The 21,584-nt window shown below is 44.7% G+C and overlaps 1 protein-coding gene across 11 annotated transcripts in view; it reads left to right on the forward strand.

The window, feature by feature from the left end:
* Nucleotides 1-21,584, forward strand: part of RNF212B (ring finger protein 212B) — a 416,496-nt gene that overhangs the window by 214,411 nt on the left and 180,501 nt on the right. For all 11 annotated transcript variants that reach the window (XM_075828893.1, XM_075828895.1, XM_075828891.1 and 8 more), the window contains one exon: nt 8,513-8,570. In XM_075828893.1, the coding sequence (XP_075685008.1) occupies nt 8,513-8,570 (58 nt within the window). The remainder of the gene's footprint in view (nt 1-8,512; nt 8,571-21,584) is intronic.

Genomic DNA, 21,584 nt, shown 5'->3' on the forward strand with positions numbered 1-21,584 from the left:
ATACTGTTTTGAAATCAGAACTTGACTGTTCAAATTTGGTGACTATTTTGCGTTTAAGGGTAGTCACAAAAGCTATCATCCTACCTCTCAATTAAACCTTAGCAGTGACCCAATACAGGGCTGGATTTCTCTAGTGATCTTTATTATCTTTTGACTACTCAAGCCTATACCCCTATAGTAATTCCTTGAATGAGTCATCTTCCATCAAATTGGAAGGGAACATTCATATGATGTCTGTGCCTTTAGGCATTGAATCTCAAATGGAGACAGACAGACACCGGGGAATGATCCGTTACGATCAGATCATGTTTTTCCATGGTTATTATTCTATAAGAAAGGGTAGTGTCAGTTATAATATAGTCAACCCTTGACCAACTGGTATGGACATGTGAGAAATGGGTATTTCTCCTGGGTGTCTGAGTCTCCGGTCGTCCTGTAGGCTTGTTGATGCTATAAAAGGGGGAGAGAACCCTGTCATGGGAGCGTTGCTCTTCCCAGTAGGCCCAGGGCCCAGCCTATCTTCTCCAGAAGAGCAAACTGTTTAAATCCTCACCTATAATCTTTGAAGGGCTTACATCAGCCTGAACTTTGCATTCAAGCATCTTAAAGGACAGCATTCTCTCTTCTTGGGACATCATACACTCTCTATTGTTCCCCTTGATGCTCTAAACTAAAGTGCACCCATCTGCCCTTTTCCTGATTAATTCTCATGTCTAGAAGTATGAAAGCAATATCACTGTAAACCAGTATGATCAACCCAGCCTTGTTGGCCTTTGCAGGTGGCTCATGTACCTGACCAACCCAGAATTTCTTTAAGCGGAAGAAATTGTCGCTAGACAGGTGGGTCTCCTGCAGGAGTACCAAATCTGGTCAATGGAATTTAGGATACCTTGGTTCTTTAGTTTTGGGACTTTAACCCCTTGACAGTCCATGAGACAATCTGCATTAATTAATGAATAAACCTGGGTGATTTAGTACATTGAACTGAGAAATTACATCTGAGATCCATGTAAAGATGAAATATGAGCCATTCTGAGGGAAGAAGGTGCATTCTGGGGTGGCCATGACTCTGGTTGAGTCGGAGACCTAAAACATCAAGATACATGTTACTCATCAGTAGCATACGAACTTAAATATTGTCCCTTGCCAATAACAAAAAGAGAAATGACTAGCAGAAGAATATAAACACTCACAAAAAAAAACAGTTGACAGTCTCTTAACCCCTTCCCGACTGCCCACAGTAAATTCATGTCACCGCTTGCTGGGCTCTGTGCAGCGGCAATGTGAATTCACGGTGGGTGTTAAAAGCACGATCGGGTGTCTCAGAGTAACGCTGACACCCGGATCACGCTGTTAACCCCTGCCTCTGGTCCCGCAGACATGATCTGGACCTGATTAGTTCAGGTCCCGATCATATGATCGCAGGGAAAGTTTGTTGTAGCAACAAACTGTAAAGTTTGTTGCTACAACAAACTTTCCCCGGGGGCCAATTGCGGGTGCTGCCATCGTTTGTCACGGCAAAATCGGAGGCCATACAACGGCCTCTGGGTCTGCCATGCACGGAAGCTTATGAGGACCGGTCCTCATAGACTTCCTGTCAGTGTGACTCTCAGCGTCACACTGACCGTTTATAATACATTACACTACCTAGTTAATGTTATGTATTATAGTAGCTATCAGTGCTGCAGGTCTTCAAGTAAAAAAAGTTTTAAAAAAAAGTTACTAAAAATGTTTTATAAAAGTGTAAAAATAAGTTATAAGTTCCAAAAACAAAAAAGCTTTTTTTTCTATAATAAGTCTTTTATTATAGGAAAAAAATTTAAACGTTAGAAAAGTACACATATTTGGTATCACTGCATTCGTAACGACCCAAACTAGAAAAATATAATATTTTTCCCGCATGGTGAACTTCGCAAAAAAAAATAATTAAAAAACAATTCCAGAATCACTATTTTTTGGTCACCACCCCTCCTAAAATAAAGAATAAAAAGTGATCAAAAAGTCGCATGTACCCCAAAATAGTACCAATAAAAACTATAATCCGTTTTGCAAAAAACAAGTCCTTACACAGCTTTTTTAACTGAAAAATAAAAAAGTTATGGCTCTCGGAATATGGTGACACAAAAAATAAATGATTTTATAGAAAAGTGATTTTATTGCGCAAACCCTGCAAAACATAAAAAAAACTATATACATATGGTATCGCCATAATCGTATCGACTCGCAGAATAAAGTAAAGTACGGTGAACACTGTAAAAAGAAAAAAATGGCAAAAAACATTGTCAGAATTTGTCTTTTTGTCACCTTGCTTGCAAAAAATCAAATAAAAAGTTATCAATCGCATGTACTGCAAAATGGTACCAATGAAAACTACAGATTGTCCCGCAACAAATAAGCCCTCACACAGCTCCGGTGGAGAAAAAATAAAAAAGTTCTGGTTCTCAGAATATAGCGACAGAAATTGTGCGGAACGTTCCAAAAGCAGATAAGATTGGGCACCATTTATCAGTTCGGCACCGGCCACATATCTATTAATTATTATTTATTTACCGCATTATTATACCCTCTTATTATGCCCCGATGTACTGTGCCCAGTTTACATACGCCCCCACGTTATAAATTGAAATACCATCAAAACCCCAAACAGAAAAACTACCAAGCAAAATCTGCGCTCCAAAAGCCAAATGGCACTCCCTTTCTTCTGAGCCCTACAGCGCGCCCAAACACCAGCTTACGTCCACATATATGATATATTTTATATCCGGGAGAACCCGCTCAACATTGTATGAGGTATTTGTCTTCAGTGGCACAAACTGGGCACAACATATTGTGCATTAAAATGGCATATCAGTGTCAAATTTTAATTTTCACTTTGCACCTTCGTCTGCGCATTAACCCCTTCCCGCACCACGACTTAATAGAATGTCGTGGTGCGGGTGGTTATATATGGAGCGGGCTCACACTAACGGACAGGAACAGCGATCACGCTGTTACAGGAGCCTGTAAAAATGACATTATACTGCAATACATTAGTATTGCAGTGAATTGTACCAGCGATCTAATGATCGCTGGTTCAAGTACCCTAGGAGGACTAATAAAATGTGTAAAAAAAAAAGTAAAGTTATTATTAGTGAAAAAAATATATAATAATATATTTAAAGTCCAAAAAAAAAAAACCTTCCCATTTTTCCTCTAAAGTAATGTAAAAAATAAACAAAATTGGTATCTCTGCATCCGTAAAAGTCCAACCTATTACCATATACCATTATTTAACTCGCACGGTGAACGCAAAGAATTTAAAATGCCCAAATCACTATTTTTTGGTCACATTAGCTTTTAAAAAAGCTCTACCAAAAAATGTAATAAAAAGTGCTCAAAAAGTTGTATGTACCAAAAAATTGTACCAATAAAAACTACAACTCGTCCCGCAAGCCCTCACACCACTCAATTGACCAAAAAAAAAAAAGTTCTGGCTCTCGGAATGTGGTGGAACAAAACGCTGTTTTTTTTTTTAACAAATAGTTTTTACTTTGTAAAAGTAGTAAAATATAAAAAAATATATATAAATTTGGTATCACCTTAATCGTATTGAGTCGCAGAAAAAATTTAAGTTGTCGTTTTTACCGCATGGTGAAAGCCAATGGAGGAATTGCAGCTTTTTCCAATTTCAGCCTGCAAAGAACTTTATTTTCAGTTTGCCAGTACATTAAATGGTACTTTAAATGGTGTCACTAGAAACTACAACTCCTCCCTCAAGAAATAAGCCCTCACACCACTCTACTAATGGAAAAATAAAAAAAGTTATGGTTCTTGGAAAGCGGGAAGGGAAAAACTAAAATGAAAAAGCAAAAAATAGATCAGTCCTGAACGGGTTAATTAATTTCTAATGAAAAATCATTTATGACCTTGTGGGGTATTGCCGTACTTAGAAGAAATTGCTTTACAAATGTTGGGGTGCTTTTTCTCCTTTATCCTTTGTGAGAATGAAAAAAATGCAACATTTTTGTGGAAAAAAAAATTGATATTCGTTTCCACGGCCTAATTCTAATAAATTCTGCAAAAGACTTGTGGGGTCTAAATTCTCAGTATACCCCTAGATAGATTTCTTAAGGGGTGTAGTTTCCCGAATGGGGTCACTTTTGAGGGGTTTTCACTGTTTTGGTCTCTCAGGGGCTTTGCAAATGCGACATGACACCCAAAAATCATTCCAGCTAAATTTGAGCTCCAAAAGCCAAATATTGCTCCTTCCCTTCTGAGTCCTGCCGTGGGTCCAAACAGCAGTTTATTACCACATATGGCATATTCCCGTAATCAGGAGAAATAGCTTTACAAATTTTGGGGTTCTTTTCCTCCTTTATTCATTGTAAAAATGAAACATTTTTATCGTTTTTTCTGAAAAAAAGTAGATTTTCATTTTCACAGACAAACTCCAATAAATATAGCAAAAGACCAGTGGGGTCAAGGTGCTAATTATACCCCTAGATAAATTCCTTGAGCTGTGTAGTTTTCAAAACCGTGTCACTTTTGGGGTGTTTCCACTGTTTTAGCACCACAAAAACTCTTCAAACCGGACATGGTGCCTAAAATATATTCTAAAAAAAGGAGGCCACAAAAGGAGTTTGTGTCCGTTGTGCAAGTGTTCCGTTGTTTTGATGGAATCAATAGCGAACTGTATTGATTCCATCAAAACGAGGGAACCCTTGCACAACGGAGACAAACGGAAACCACTGGCACCGGATCCGTCACCATTGAAATCAATGTAAAGCTCAGACGGAATGTCGGAATGGAGCCCTAGCGCAGATGTGAATGAAGCCTAACCTGGACTGTAACAGAGTCCACAACATAGTAAAAAGAAACAGCAGGTAATGTTTTCAAAGTAAAAAAGTTGGAGAGTCAACTAGCCTATAGGGGCATATTTTAATAGACTTGCTATCAAGGTTTGGGTTAGGCCCCTTATTTTCAGTGAAGTATAATGTTAATGCTACAGCATACAAAGACGCTGTAGACAATTATAGGCTTCCAACTTTGTAGCAACAGTTTGCGGAAAGCTCTTTCCTGTTCCAGCATTTCCTGTTCCAGTGCACAAGGCAAGGTCCATAAATACATGGTTTGACAAGCTTGGTGTGGAGCAATTCTAGTGGCCTGCACACGGTCCTCCTCTCAACCCCATTAAATACCTTTGGGATAAATTAGAACGAGAGTCACAGTAAAGCCCTGTTCAGACAAAAATTTTTGCAGGCAGAAAAAATCTGCCTCAGAATTCCTTCAGGGTTTTTTCTGGGGCCATTGAAGTTAATGCAAGGACCGTGGGCAAAAAACGCTCAGAAATGAGCGCCGCAGGTTTTTACTGCTTCCCATTGATTCAATGGGAGGACAGAGGCGGAAACCGTGGCAAGAAAGGACACGCCACTTTCTTTCCCCACGAGTGGCCAAAAGCCGTGCGGGAAAAAAAATGCCTCTGCCTCCCATTGAAATGAATGGGGGGGAGCGATTTCAGACGTTTTTTAGCGCTAATTCCTCCGGTTTCCACATCAAAATTAGCACCAAAAAACTCAATGTCCACAGGGCCTACTGGTCTCAATGGCATGGTATGTCATGTTTCCCCCAGAAGAGGGCTAATGGATCTATTTGGGTCCCTAAGATCAGAGCTAACTGAATTGGCATAATTGCTTGTTCAAATATTTTATCTCTCATTTAAAGAAGAGCAATATGGCCTACAAAAAAAATAGAATGCACCTGTCTTTCTAAGTCATTCCAGGATAAGGCTGTAATACTTGAGTCCTTTAACCCCTTCACGACCAGCCCACGTAGATTAACGGGCTGCCATACTGGGCTTTTCTCCTGCAGCCCGTTAATTCACGTGGTGCCAGAACAGAGTGCACAGCGCTCTCCCTGTGCTCTGAATCTCTCAGCACACGCTGCTACTAGCAGCTTAAGTGCTGAGAGAAGACATCAGGACCGGATTGGTGTCGGTCCTGTTGACGTGATCACCATGATAAAGCTATCATGGTGTTCACAGCAAAGTTTGTTGCAGCAACAAACTTTCTGTGCTGTTCCTTACAATGTTTCTCCTCCCTCCCTGTCAGATCGTTCTGAGACAGTGGGGGAGAAGAAGCTGTGCCGAGCAGCTGCTGTGTGTCTCCTATAAAGACACACCGACTGTAAAAACACACAAAAACACCTCCACATAGATAGTTTAGTGTAGGCAGCTAGTTATAGTTCAGGTAGATAGTACTCAGACTAGGACAATTAATTAGTTAGTAATCAATTAGGGCTTATACTGTGTGTGTATGTATATATATATATATATATATATATATATATATATAAATATACATACACACGTCTATATTATATATATATATATATATATATATATACACACACACACACACACACACGTAATATATATATTATATATAGACATATATTTGAAATTTGTTAATACTAAAAATTAATAATTAGGGATGTTATATATCTATAACATCATATAGATATATACGTACATGTAATATATACGTATACACACATATACTTATATAAATCTCTTCATATATTTTACACGTCAAAAAATTTAATTGTATGTAAATTCTAAATACATTGATTCATTGTTAGGCTGTGTTCACACGGAGTTTTTTGCAGGAGGAAAATTCCTTTTGCAAAAACTGCTCCAGACGTTTTTTGCACAGTGGTTTGACAAAAACTTGCCAAAACACTCGTCGAGGTGTATTTTTTACCCTTCTGACTGATTGAAGTGGGGTTTTGGAGGCGGAAACCGCCTCAAGATAGGTCATGTCGCTTCTTTTTACCGCAATGCGTTTTTTTTGCTCACGGTAAAAAAGCTCGTCCAACTCCCATTGAAATCAATGGGAGACATTTTTGGGCGGTTTTTTACGAGTTTTGCGGAGCGGTTTCCGCGCCGAAAAACTCGTAAAAAAACTGTGTGAACAGGGCCTTAGGGTTGTTCATAAATTTATTGATCAATGGATTAGTGGACTTTTTCTTTGTTACTTTTATTAAAACTGTTACAAAAAATAAGTAAAAAAAAAAATACATAAAAAATGGCACGCAAGTTATATACCACTGAAGAGGCATTTGCTCTCTTGGATTCTGATAGTGAATGGGGTCCCTTTTGGGGGGTTTCTGCTGTTTTGGTCCCTCCAGGGCGTTGCAAATGGGACATGGCACCGAAAACCATTATAGCAAAATTTCAGCTCCAAAACCCAAATGGCGCTCCTTCCCTTCTGAGGGCTGTAATGCGTTCAAATATAAGTTTATGACCACATATGGGGTATTGCCGTAATCAGGATAAATTTTTTCTCCTTTATTCCTTGCAAAAATTAAAAATGTCTATGTTTCTTCAGAAGAAATGTAGATTTTCATTTTCACAGACTAACGACAATAAATTCAGCAAAAAACTGGTGGGGTTAAAATGCTCACTATACAACTAGATAAATTCCTTGAGGGGTGTAGTTTCCAAAATGGGGTCACTTTTTGGGGGTTTCCACTGTTTAGGTACCACAAGACCTCTTCAAACCAGACTTTGAGCTTAAAATATATTGTAATAAAAAGGAGGCTTCAAAATCCACTGGGTGCTCCTTTGCTTCTGAGGCCGGTGTTTCAGTCCATTAGGACACTAGGGCCACATGTGGGATATTTCTAAAAACTGCAGAATCTGGGCAATAAATATTGAGTTGCGTTTCTCGGGTAAAACCTTCTGTGTTACAGAAATTTTTCTATTACAAATTAATTTCTGCAAAAAAAATTACATTTGTAAATCACACCTCTACATTGCTTTAATTCCTGTGAAACGCCTAAAGGGTTAAGAAACTTTCTGAATGCTATTTTGAATACTTTGAGGGGTGAAGTTTTTTAAATGGGGTGATTTATGGGGAGTTTCTAATATATAAGGCCCTCAAAGCCACTTCAGAACTGAACTGGTCCATGAGAAAATAGGTTTTGGAAATTTCTTGAAAATGTGAGAAATTGCTGCTAAAGATCTAAGCCTCGTAACGTCCTAGAAAAATAAAAGGACGTTCAAAAAACGATGCCAACATAAAGTAGACATATGGGGAATGTTAACTAGTAACTATTGTGTGTGGTATTACTGTCTGTTTTACAAGCAGATACATTCAAATTTAGAAAAATGCAATTTTTTGCAAATTTTCTCTACATTTTGGTGTTTTTTATAAATAAATACTGAATTTATCGACCAAATTTTTTTCACAGACGTAAAGTACAATATGTCACGAGAAAACAATCTCAGAATCGCTTGGATAGGTAAAAGCATTCCCAAGCTATTACCACATAAAGTGACACATGTCAGATTTGAAAAAATCGCCTGCGTCCACAAGGCCAAAACAGGCTCAGTCCTGAAGGGGTTAATGTGTGTATGCCCATTTGTGTGTTTGTTTTTTTATCAGTATTGTTTTCCAACATATATTGTAGTTGAATATTTATTGTATTTTTACTACCTGTACGTAATTAAACTAATGTAATTTATTATTTTAAGCAATCGGCATCAACAAGTAGAGTACACGAAGGGACCACTCCAATAAGTTCTAGCCAGGGTAAGCACATTACCTTTTGTTTAATAAAAATAACTGTGTGTGTATGCTGGAAACTTTGTTAGGACCTAAAATAACATTAACCAGTTCAGGACCGGGCTATTTTGTACCTTCAGGACCAGACACCGTTTAGCCCTTTTTAGCACGCGTTCGTTAAATGGCTATAACTTTTTTATTTGTAAGACCCAGCAGCAGTCTGACCCTAGTAAGACCCAGCAGCAGTCTGTCACTAACGGCACCCGGCGATCATGTGACCAGTCACATGATCACCGGGAGCAATAGAGACAGCGACGCGACCGCTGCCTCTATTCCTATGCACAGCGTTCATTGAGCACTGTGTAAAAGACATCGGAGAAGACAGAAGCAGTGAAAGCTGCTTCTATCCTCTCCTCAGGGTCCACGGCAGTCACTGACAGTCGGAGACCCGACATTCAGCTGCCCGATCGCTCGGGCAGCAAGTTAAAACCCGAGCCGTAAAAAGTCTATGGCTAGGGTTTTAAGGACCCTGACCGCTGGCCGTAAAAACACAGCCAGCGGTCGGAAACCAGTTAAAATATAGCTAAGGCCTCATGCACTCGACCGTGCTCGTAATGACGACTCGTAATTACGAGCACGGCCGGGCACGGCAGGCCACGGGCAGCCGGCCGTTTTTCCGAGCCGTGCTCCCATTATAAAGTATAGGAGCACGGCCCGTAAAATAAAAAAATAGAACATGTTCTATCTTTTTAACGGCACGGGCACCTTCCCGTGAGAAAACGGGAAGGTACCCGTGGCCAACAGAAGTCTATGGGCCCGTTATTTCGGGTCATAATTACGACCCGTAATAACGGGTGTTTTTACGGTCGTGTGCATGAGGCCTAAACGTTTGACAATCTTCTGACATGTCATAGTAACATGTCAGAAGTTTTGATTGGTGGGGGTCCGAGCGCTGAGACCCCCACCAATCGCTAGAACGAAACAGCTGAAGTGCTCGTGTGAGCACTCAGCAGCTTCGTGTCTGTTCGGCTTTTTCCGGAAAGCCGATGTATCGGAGTATGGGCTTATAGACTTTCTATTGGGTCCGTACACCGATACATTTATTTCCGGAAAAAGCCGAACCCATAGAACCTCCCAACAGTACCTTACTCAGATGAGCGCACTCTACTTTCTAACCAGTACACAGTAATATTAGCACTAGGGTATAGACAATATAGGCACAATATTTTAATCCTAAATATGCACAAATTTGCCAATGCCTACACACTACGTACAGTATGTGACATGCAGCCAGCCAATCATAGTGAAGCTTCTTCATATGGATAAAAGATAAGACTATAGCAAACTCAATAGCTGCTTATGTAACACACAGAAGGACAGTCATTGCAGAGGATAGTGTTCGTGAGAGATGAGGAAAATGATTCAAAAGGGGATTAAATATGGCGCTTCAGGGGTGATGTGGAGCAAAAGCAGTAATGGCCAATAAGACAAATCCTGGTGTCTCAGGTGCAATAGGATTATAACAATGCCACTATATTTTAATATAATATTTTAGCACTATATTTTAAGAAGGTACCATCTTCTGACTAATAACTTTTGACATGGAAATGGCATACTTTAAAGTAGAATTCCAGTTGAGGTCTAAAAAATTATATTTAAACTACAAACTCTGTGATTATCACTTGTTGTTTTTTTTTGGTTTTTTTTGCTCCATTAGGGCATGGTTATGATCAGTGCCTAAAGCTTAGTTTGATGGTAATCTTAGTGTGCTTAAGCCTCTATTCACATTGTGTTTGAGCCTTCCATCTGAGGTATATGTTGGTAGTATTTACTACTGTAAAGGCAAAGTGTCACATACGTTGCCTAAAGGGTCTCATTGTAAAAAAAAAACAAACACTATATTGCATAGTAGGGCTTGGTGATTATGACCTAAATCAAAATCATGATTAACCCGTTCAGGACCGGGCTATCTTGATCCTTCAGGACCAGACACCGTTTAGCCCTTTTTAGAACTCGTTCGTTAAACGGCTATAACTTTTTTATTTGTTGCGCTGGCGACGTCATTTTTGTGTTGTTTTCTCAGTAGACAATGCAGGATTCTTTCTATTTATCATTTTTATACACATCCTTTTTGCGATTTTAGAATTTCTAGGCTTAAAGTTTGAAAATAATAGTAATAAAAATAATCTCTTTTATACTTTTTAGCAATTTTTTTTGGTCATAACACAGTTTTACCCTAAATTAGACCTTTTATTTATGATCGTCATTGTCTACTGTAAATTTGAATACATTACATCTCTATTTTGGGGTAATTGGCTCAGGGCTAGCATTACGACAATGATTGGCGACGGGAACATTTTTTTTGTGGTGGGGATTTTATGTGTACTATTATTAATTTTTTGCTTTACTTTTACTTTTATATTACTATGGTCTGTCCCTCAAAGGTCCAGTTACAGGGGAAATCAGCCCTCTTATAGCGACTATTGTCACTAATAGAGTTGTGCTGGGTCTAGTAAGATCCAGCAGCAGCCTGCCACTAAAGGCATCCCGGCGATCATGTGCCTCTATTCATATACACAGCGCTCATCAGAGAAGATAGAAGCAGCGAAAGCTGCTTCTAGCTTCTCCTCAGAGTTCCCGGCAGTCACTGACTGTCGGAGACCGGGCAGCAAGCTAAAACCCGCGCCGTAATTAGTCTGGCGCGGGTTTTAAGGACCCTGAACGCTGGCTGTAAATACACAGCCAGCGGTCGGGAACCGGTTAATTGAATGTCACGTGCGGGATGTGGACTCACTGGTCCGTACCGCGTATAGGGATGGCAGCTGGCCAAACAGGTAAGTACAGAGTTCAAATAGTTCAGCGAGGGTACCTGAGGTAATCGTAGGCAGTAACGAGGCAGGCACGTCCAGGACCAGGCGGCGGGAAGATGTCAGGTGAGGCGTAGCAAATCAAGCGTAGACTGTAGCACATCACGGCAAGAGCACAGCACGGCACTAGAACTGGGTAGCACGGAAACAGGATACGGGATACAGGAACAAGGTACACTGGGAGACTATAAGCACGAAAAACTATGGCTAACAAACCAACGCTCTGGCAAAGAGCAAGAGGGCAGAGCCCTTTTTATAGCCCAGGGCATCCTGGGCTATATTGCAGACTTCCTGCAAAAATGTGCACACTGGCCCTTTAAGACCGTGCACGCGCGGGCGCGTGCGCCCGCCGGAGACACTCTAAGTCCGGAAGTGAGTGCCGGCGCCTCACAGGAGGACAACGTTGCAAGCAGGTAAGATGTCCATGGCCACGGACGTCAGGGATTAAGGCAGGAAGACGGACCGTGGCCATAGACGTTACAGTATCCCCACTCTTACGCCCCCTCTTCTTGGGACCAGAGCGGGAGAGAAACTTCCTCATGAGGACAGGAGCATCGATGTTCTCCTCTGGCTCCCAAGACCTCTCTTCTGGGCCGAACCCCTTCCAATCCACTAAATAAAATGTCCTTCCTCCTACCTTCTTGGTAGCCAAAATCTCAGGGGAACCTAGGAGCAAATTTCCACGACGGCACCTTCAGCCGGATATTCCTAGAAGACAACCAGACTTTAGTCCCTGGAAGGAACTGCGGAGGCGTCCGTCTTGTTGTATCTGCCTTTCTCTTCATGCGGTCCACCGCCAACAGGATAGAAGATCGGGTCTGTTGCCAAATCTGTAGAAAGTCCCTGAAGGTCGAGTCAGCTGCAGGAACATTGGACATAGTAGAAACAGGAAGAGGTATACGAGGATGCTGACCATAGACTATGAAGAATGGACTGGAAGTGGTTGACTCACTGGTGTGGTTGTTATAAGAGAACTCTGCCCACAGAAGCAACTGCACCCAATCATCATGGCGCCTGGAAACAAAGTGATGTAGATAGTTCTCCATGTTCTGTTTAACTCTCTCGACTTGCCCATTGGACTAGGGATGATAGGCCAAAGAGAAGTTCAATTTTACACCGAGAAGGCCGCAGAGTGCTCTCCAAAACTTCGAGGTGAACTGGACCACTTGGTCTGAGACAATATGCAGGGGCAAGCCGTGCAGACGGAAGATATGCTGTATGAAGAGGTCAGCCAATCGTGTAGCGGACGGCAGACCGGTCAAGGGAATGAAGTGAGCCATCTTGGAAAATCGATCCACCACCACCCAGATCACACTGCAACTCGCAGAAGGAAGATCCGTGACAAAGTCCATAGCGACATGTTGCCAGGGGGCAACGGGCACTGGCAGTGGTTGAAGCAGGCCAGCAGGTCTGGAGTGAGCAGCTTTATTTGCTGCGCATACCGAGCATGAGGAGACAAAGTCCATGACGTCTTTGGGCAGCATGGGCCACCAGAACTGACGGGTGATTAGATCTTGGGTCTTACAAGCACCCGCGTGACCTGCCAGCTTAGAACTGTGACCCCAGCGAAAAATTCTTCCCCGGTGTAAAGGATCTGCCAGACACAACTTCTGTGTCGACGCCCATAGGTAATCAGTCTGCACCTGCTTCTATGTCTGTGAGACTGACTCCATCTTCCACCACCCAGGATGGCAGGCTTAGGAGTGGGAGAGCCTATCACAGCCTGGCCAGACGGAGCTAGCTCCCGCCCTCTGTCTATTTATACCTGCCTTTCCTGTTCCTCCTTTGCTTGTGATTCTTCTCTGCTGGTTTCCTGGCCCTGCTGCAGCTTCTTGAACTACTGATCCTCTGCTTGTGTTTGACCTTGGCTTTACTGACCACTCTTCTGCTCTGCGTTTTTGTACCGCGCTTATCTCCTGGTTTGACTCGGCTCGTTCACTTCGCTTGTTGCTCACGGTGTCCCCGTGGGCAACTTCCCCATTTCCCTGGCTTCTTTGTGCCCTTGTCTGTTTGTCTGTCGTGCACCTATTGAGTGTAGGGACCGTCGCCCAGTTGTACCCCGTCGCCTAGGGCGGGTCGTTGCAAGTAGGCAGGGACTGAGTGGCGGGTAGATTAGGGCTCACTTCTCTGTCTCCCTAACGCGACATTACATAATCACAAGCCCATATACCTAGTCTACCCTGGTCCCTGACACTACTATGGACCCCCTTGAGACCCTGGCTCAGCAAATGCAGGGCCTCTCCCTACAGGTCCTGGCTCAGAGGGACAACCAGCCTGATGCTACCCTGGTAGTGCCCCTCACCTCACCTCTTGAACCCCACCTCAAGTTGCCTGACCGGTTCTCAGGGGACCGGAGGACTTTTTCTCCTTTCGGGAGAGTTGTAGGCTCTATTTTCGCTTAAAGCCCCACTCCTCTGGTTCTGAGAGCCAGCGGATGGGTATAATTATATCCCGGCTCCAGGATGGGCCCAAAGAATGGGCCTTCTCCTTGGCTCCTGACGCCCCTGAACTTTCCTCCGTTGATCTTTTCTTTTCTGCTCTCGGACTCATTTATGACGAGACTGACAGGACTGCCTTTGCCGAGAGTCAGCTGGTGACCTTACGTCAGGGTAAGAGACCTGTTGAGGTGTATTGTTCTGACTTTAGCAAGTGGTGCGTAGCTTCTCGGTGGAATGACCCTGCCTTAAGGTGCCAGTTTAGATTGGGTCTGTCGAACGCCCTGAAAGACCTGCTAGTTAGCTATCCCTCTTCTGACTCCCTAGATCAGGTTATGGCTTTAGCGGTACGACTTGACCGACGTCTCAGGGAACGACGACTTGAACGTGTTTGTGTTTTCTCCTCTGACTCCCCCATGATGCCTCCCGAGGTTCCGTTGCTTCGTTCTTCCACGGAAGACTCGGAGGTACCTATGCAACTCGGGGCCTCCGTGTCCCCCCAACAACGTAGAGAGTTCCGCAGGAAGAATGGTCTCTGCTTCTACTGTGGGGATGACAAGCATCAAGTGAACAACTGTCCTAGGCGTAAGAATAAGCAGCCGGAAGAACTTCCGCGCCTAAGTGACCATCGGGGAGGTCACTTGGGCGCACAGGTATTTCCCGTAAATATGAAACATAATAAAATCTTGCTTCCCTTTCAGGTCTCTTTTGGTGGTAGGTCTGCTACCGGCAGTGCCTTCGTGGATTCAGGGTCTTCTGCTAATATTATGTCTGTGGAATTTGCTATGTCTCTAGCTATGCCATTGATTGATTTGCCTAAACCTGTCCCGGTAGTGGGTATCGACTCCACTCCTCTTGCTAATGGTTATTTTACACAGCATACCCCTGTTTTTGAACTCCTTGTTGGCTCCATGCATTTGGAGCAGTGCTCTGTACTGGTGATGCAGGGATTATCGTCCGATTTGGTTTTAGGCCTTCCCTGGTTGCAGTTGCATAATCCCACGTTTGACTGGAATACAGGGGATCTTACCAAATGGGGTAATGAATGCATGACGTCATGTTTTTCTGTTCATTCTATTTCTCTCCCTGAGGTGAACACTCTACCTGAGTTTGTTCAGGACTTCGCTGATGTTTTCTCTAAAGAGGCCTCCGAAGTGTTACCACCTCATAGAGAATACGATTGCGCAATTGATTTGGTACCAGGAGCTAAGCTCCCTAAGGGTAGGATATTTAATCTCTCTTGTCCCGAACGTGAAGCCATGAGAGAGTATATCCCGGAATGCCTGGCCAAGGGTTACATTCGCCCCTCTACTTCTCCAGTAGGTGCTGGCTTCTTCTTCGTAGGGAAGAAGGATGGTGGTCTTAGGCCATGCATTGACTACCGAAACTTGAATAAGGTCACTGTAAGGAACCAGTATCCCCTTCCTTTGATTCCTGATCTCTTCAATCAAGTTCAGGGGGCCCAATGGTTCTCTAAGTTTGATCTACGAGGGGCTTATAACCGTATCCGCATCAAAGAGGGGGATGAGTGGAAGACTGCGTTTAACACGCCCGAAGGTCATTTCGAATACCTCGTCATGCCCTTTGGGTTGTGTAATGCTCCCGCGGTCTTCCAGAATTTCATAAATGAGGTTTTAAGAGACTACCTGGGGGTATTTCTTGTAGTGTACCTTGATGACATACTTGTGTTTTCCAAGGACTGGTCCTCCCACATTGAGCATGTCAGGAAGGTGCTCCAGGCCCTTCTGGAAAACAAACTGTTTGCTAAGACCGAAAAATGTGTGTTTGGGGTGCAGGAGATACCATTTTTGGGTCAAATCCTCACTCCTCATGAATTCCGCATGGGCCCCGCCAAGGTCCAGGCTGTGGCGGAATGGGTCCAACCTGCCTCCCTGAAAGCGTTACAGTGCTTCCTGGGGTTCGCTAATTATTACAGGAGATTTATTGCTAACTTCTCGGTCATCGCCAAGCCTCTTACGGATCTCACTCGCAAAGGTGCTGATCTCCTCCACTGGCCTCCTGAGGCTGTCCAGGCTTTTGAGGTCCTTAAGAAGTGCTTTATCTCGGCCCCAGTGCTGGTTCAGCCCAACCAAATGGAGCCATTTATCGTGGAGGTTGACGCGTCCGAGGTGGGAGTGGGGGCTGTCTTGTCCCAGGGTACCAGGTCCCTCACCCATCTTCGCCCCTATGCCTACTTCTCCAGGAAGTTTTCGCCCACTGAGAGTAACTATGATATTGGCAACCGCAAACTCTTAGCCATTAAATGGGCATTTGAAGAGTGGCGCCACTTCCTGGAGGGGGCTAGGCACCAGGTAACGGTCCATACCGACCACAAGAATCTGGTTTTCCTAGAATCTGCCCGGAGGCTAAACCCGAGACAAGCTCGATGGGCGTTATTTTTTACCAGGTTCAACTTTTTGGTCACCTATAGGGCTGGGTCTAAAAATATTAAGGCTGATGCACTGTCGCGTAGCTTCATGGCCAGCCCTCCTTCTGAGGAAGATCCTGCTTGTATTTTGCCTCCAGGTATAATCATTTCCTCTATTGATTCTGATTTAGTCTCTGAAATTGCGGCCGATCAAGGTTCAGCTCCCGGGAACCTTCCTGAGAACAAGCTGTTTGTTCCCCTGCAATTCTGGCTAAGGGTACTTAGAGAAAATCATCACTCCGCACTATCTGGCCATCCAGGCATCCTGGGTACCAAGCACCTCATTGCCTATTGGTGGCCTGGGTTGCTCAAAGACGTTAAGGCCTACGTCGCCGCTTGTGAAGTTTGTGCTAGGTCCAAGACTCCCAGGTCCCGACCAGCGGGCTTACTATGTTCTTTGCCCGTTCCCCAGAGACCTTGGACCCATATCTCCATGGATTTCATCACCGATTTGCCTCCATCTCAAGGCAAGTCGGTGGTGTGGGTTGTAGTAGACCGCTTCAGTAAGATGTGCCACTTTGTGCCCCTCAAGAAACTACCCAATGCTAAGACGTTAGCTACCTTGTTTGTCAAACACATCCTGCGTCTCCATGGGGTCCGTGTCAATATTGTTTCTGAAAGAGGGGTACAATTTGTTTCATTGTTTTGGAGAGCCTTCTGTAAAAAGTTGGAGATTGATCTGTTCTTCTCTTCTGCCTTCCATCCTGATGGCCAAACTGAGAGGACTAATGAGTCTCTAGAACAATATTTAAGGTGTTTTATCTCTGACTGTCAATATGATTGGGTCTCTGTAATGATAGGGGTAGGGAAACGGACAAGTGAGCCCTAATCTACCCGCCACTCTGTCCCTGCCTACTTGCAACGACCCGCCCTAGGCGACGGGGTACAACTGGGCGGCGGTCCCTACGCTCAGTAAGTGCACGAAACAGACAAGGGTACACAAAGCTAGGGAAGTGGGGCAGTTGCCCACGGCAACACCGCGAGCAACAAGAGAGGTGAATGAGCCGAGTCAAACCAGGAGAGTACGAGGTACCAAACGCAGAGCAGAAGAGTAGTCAGTAAGCCAGGGTCAGTATGGAGCAGGATCAAGTAGTCAGGAGCTGTAGCTGGGCCCGGAAACCACACGAGAAGAATCACAAGCACTGGAGGAACAGGAAAGGCAGGTATAAATAGACAGAGGGCGGGAGCTAGCTGAGTCTGGCCAGGCTGCGATAGGCTCTCCCACTCCTAAGCCTGCCAGCCTGAGTGGTAGAAGCTGGAGTCAGTCTCAGACACATAGACTCAGGTGCCGACTGATTACCTATGGGCGTTAACCCCGCTGTGCCTGGCAGATCCTTTACAGTCTCATTCATTCCCCTCGCCGAATTTTCCCTTAATAACCGGGTCAGTAACTCGTCAGGGGTCTCCCCCTTTTTCTGTAATTTTGGCTTTAATCCACGGTTCTCCTCCGTTTCACCTGGTAGATCCAACAATCCCGAGGTAGATGTCGTTCATCGGGAACTTTGCATAGTCTGTGCCCAGGTTCAGAAGAACCTAGAGGCGTCCCAGAGCATACAAAAGACTCAGGCAGATAGAAGACGTTCTGCTAACCCCTTGTTTGTGGTCGGGGATCTGGTGTGGCTATCGGCAAAAAATTTGCGCCTTAAAGTTCAGTCCAAGAAGTTTGCTCTCCGGTTTATAGGGCCATAGAAGGTCATTGAAGTCCTTAACCCTGTCTCCTTCCGACTGGAGTTGCCCCCGTCTTTTCGAGTACACAACGTGTTTCATTCCTCCCTCCTTAAACGCTGCTCCCCGTCTTTGGCTCCCTCGAGGAAACCTCCGGTCCCTGTTCTCACCCCTGAGGGGGTTGAATTCGAGGTGGCCAAGATTGTGGACAGCAGGATGGTCCTAGGCTCCCTCCAGTACCTGGTCCATTGGAGGGGATACTGGCCTGAGGAGAGGACTTGGGTACCCGCCCGGGATGTTCACGCTGGGGTATTGCTCAGGAGGTTCCACCTTCGTTTCCCCAATAAACCAGGTCCACCTAGAAAGGGTCCGGTGGCCCCTCATAAAAGGGGGGGTACTGTAAAGGATCTGCCAGACACAACGTCTGTGTCGACGCCCATAGGTAATCAGTCTGCACCTGCTTCTATGTCTGAGAGACTGACTCCATCTTCCACCACCCAGGATGGCAGGCTTAGGAGTGGGAGAGCCTATCACAGCCTGGCCAGACGGAGCTAGCTCCCGCCCTCTGTCTATTTATACCTGCATTTCCTGTTCCTCCTTTGCTTGTGATTCTTACACAACCAATGCGGAGGACAACCAAAATATCCCTTGAAGGTCATACAAAGTAAATTACTTCAAATAATATATAATATATGGGGGGAAAAGGGCATATACCAGTGAATACCCATGACTGCTGGTAACATTAGCAATGACTCATATAATGTATAAGAACAACAACCTAAAAGAATTGAGTCAAAGACCAAATTTAAATAAAGAATTATAATTTTTATTATTACACAATACAAGAAATAAATATATTTACCCACAAGTTTAAAAAGACAAGGATGACTACCACAGTGTGGAAAGAGAAGCCATACACATGTGTATAATGGGGCTACTGTAATAGCATATGCATAACAAGGATATATATAAGAGACCAAGGTACATAAATAGATTAATAAATAAATAAATTAGTTACTAACACCTGGGTATACTTATCAAAAAAAGGCTTGTGTAAGGTCCCAAATGATGGTATATGGTTATACTCATTAATGTAGCCTAACATTTGATAATGCATAAATCATTAGTATAAAGTGCACATGCAGTTGAGTGAGAGCAGCTCACCCATATTATAGCACACTGTTGTCTGGCATCACACCCGACGCACGTTTCGGCGAGGAATGCCTTCGCCTGCGCATACCGAGCATGAGGAGACAAAGTCCATGACGTCTTTGGGCAGCATGGGCCACCAGAACTGACGGGTGATTAGATCTTGGGTCTTACAAGCACCCGCGTGACCTGCCAGCTTAGAACTGTGACCCCAGCGAAAAATTCTTCCCCGGTGTAAAGGATCTGCCAGACACAACTTCTGTGTCGACGCCCATAGGTAATCAGTCTGCACCTGCTTCTATGTCTGTGAGACTGACTCCATCTTCCACCACCCAGGATGGCAGGCTTAGGAGTGGGAGAGCCTATCACAGCCTGGCCAGACGGAGCTAGCTCCCGCCCTCTGTCTATTTATACCTGCCTTTCCTGTTCCTCCTTTGCTTGTGATTCTTCTCTGCTGGTTTCCTGGCCCTGCTGCAGCTTCTTGAACTACTGATCCTCTGCTTGTGTTTGACCTTGGCTTTACTGACCACTCTTCTGCTCTGCGTTTTTGTACCGCGCTTATCTCCTGGTTTGACTCGGCTCGTTCACTTCGCTTGTTGCTCACAGTGTCCCCGTGGGCAACTTCCCCATTTCCCTGGCTTCTTTGTGCTCTTGTCTGTTTGTCTGTCGTGCACCTATTGAGTGTAGGGACCGTTGCCCAGTTGTACCCCGTCGCCTAGGGCGGGTCGTTGCAAGTAGGCAGGGACTGAGTGGCGGGTAGATTAGGGCTCACTTGTCTGTCTCCCTACCCCGACATTACACCCGGTCAGCCAGACGTACAAAAGTCCTACCCGGGGGAATGTCTCTAACTTGCAGGGGATTCACAGAGAAGATGCAGGATGGGTCAATAATATTCTGTGGAGATTCCATGGCGTCCTCGGTTTCAAAAGATCTAGAAAAAGGCGTGGGCCCTCACATTCTGGTCGGCAGGTCGGTAGTGGAGTTCGAACCGGAACCGAGCAATGAACAACGACCACCTGGCTTGATGAGGATTCAACCGCTGGGCCGTCTGTAGGTAGGTCAAATTCTTGTGATCCGTGAAGATCAGGATAGGATGAACCGCGCCCTCCAGTACATGTCTCCACTCCTGCAGAGCCAGCTTGATGGCCAGTAATTTCCCGGTCCCCAATCAAGTAGTTGCGCTCTGCAGAAGAAAAGAACTTAGAGTAGTAACCACATACCACAGCTTTGCCTTTCGATCTTCTCTGGAACAACAGTGCACCAGCACCAACCGAGGAAGCGTCCACCTCTAACGAAAACTGTAGGGATACATCAGGATGGTGCAGAATGAAGGCAGACGTGAAGGCTTTTTTTAAGGATTCAAATGTGGCTTCAGCCTCCGGAGTCCACATCTTGGCATTCATACCCTTCTTAGTGAGGGTGGAGATAGGAGCAGTCAGAGATGAGAAGTTGGGGATGAACAGTCGGTAGAAGTTGGCGAATCCTAGGAAGCGTTGTATGGCCCTTAAGCCTTGGGGGCGTGGCCACTCCAGAACAGCCTTTACCTTCTGGGGGTCCATCTTGAGGCCCTGATCGGAGATAATATAGCCCAGGACGGATAGAGACTTCTTCTCAAAAACACTTTTCTCCAACTTGGCATAAAGGCAATTCTCTCTTAGACGGAGCAACACCTGGCGGACATGACTTTGATGAGTTACTGGATCTGGGGAAAAAATCAAAATGTCATCGAGATACACCACAACACAAACATAAAGGAGATCACGAAAAATTTCATTGATAAATTCTTGAAATACTTCGGGGGCGTTACACAGGCCGAAGGGCATAACTAAGTATTCGTAGTGCCCATCACGAGTATTAAAGGCAGTCTTCCATTCGTCACCTCGACAAATCCGAATGAGATTGTAGGCCCCTCGCAGGTCCAGTTTAGAAAAATTTTTCGCCCTCCCGTATGCGATCAAACCGTTCAGGAATCAAAGGCAGAGGGTACCTGTCCTTCACCGTGATCTGGTTTAGGACCCGGTAGTCAATGCAAGGTCGTAGCGATCCATCTTTCTTTTCAACAAAGAAGAACCCCGCTCCGGCCGGGGATGAGGATTTATGAATGAAACCGCTCTCCAGGTTCTCCTTAACGTAGGCCGACATGGGCTGGGTCTCTGGCAAGGAGAGAGGGTACACTCTACCATGAGGAGCAGACGATTCAGGAACCAGGTCGAAAGGACTGTCATATGCCCGGTGTGGCGGCAAGGTCGCAGGCTCCTTTTTGTTGAAGACATCGCAGAACATGGAGAAACAAGAAGGCAACCCTGTAAAAGACTGAAGAGGAGCAGGCTGTGGCGACTGGATATGGCCCAGACAGCGTCAAGACACTTTGGACCCCACTGGAGGACCTCTCCAGAGTTCCAATCCAGGATGGGGGCGTGCAGACGGAGCCAAGGCAAACCCAGCAGCATGGAGTTGACCGCCTTGGACAGGACGAGCAGAGACCTGATGGGACCTC

Source organism: Rhinoderma darwinii, chromosome 1 (genome assembly GCF_050947455.1).
Source record: "Rhinoderma darwinii isolate aRhiDar2 chromosome 1, aRhiDar2.hap1, whole genome shotgun sequence".
Taxonomy (NCBI): Eukaryota; Metazoa; Chordata; class Amphibia; order Anura; family Rhinodermatidae; genus Rhinoderma; species Rhinoderma darwinii.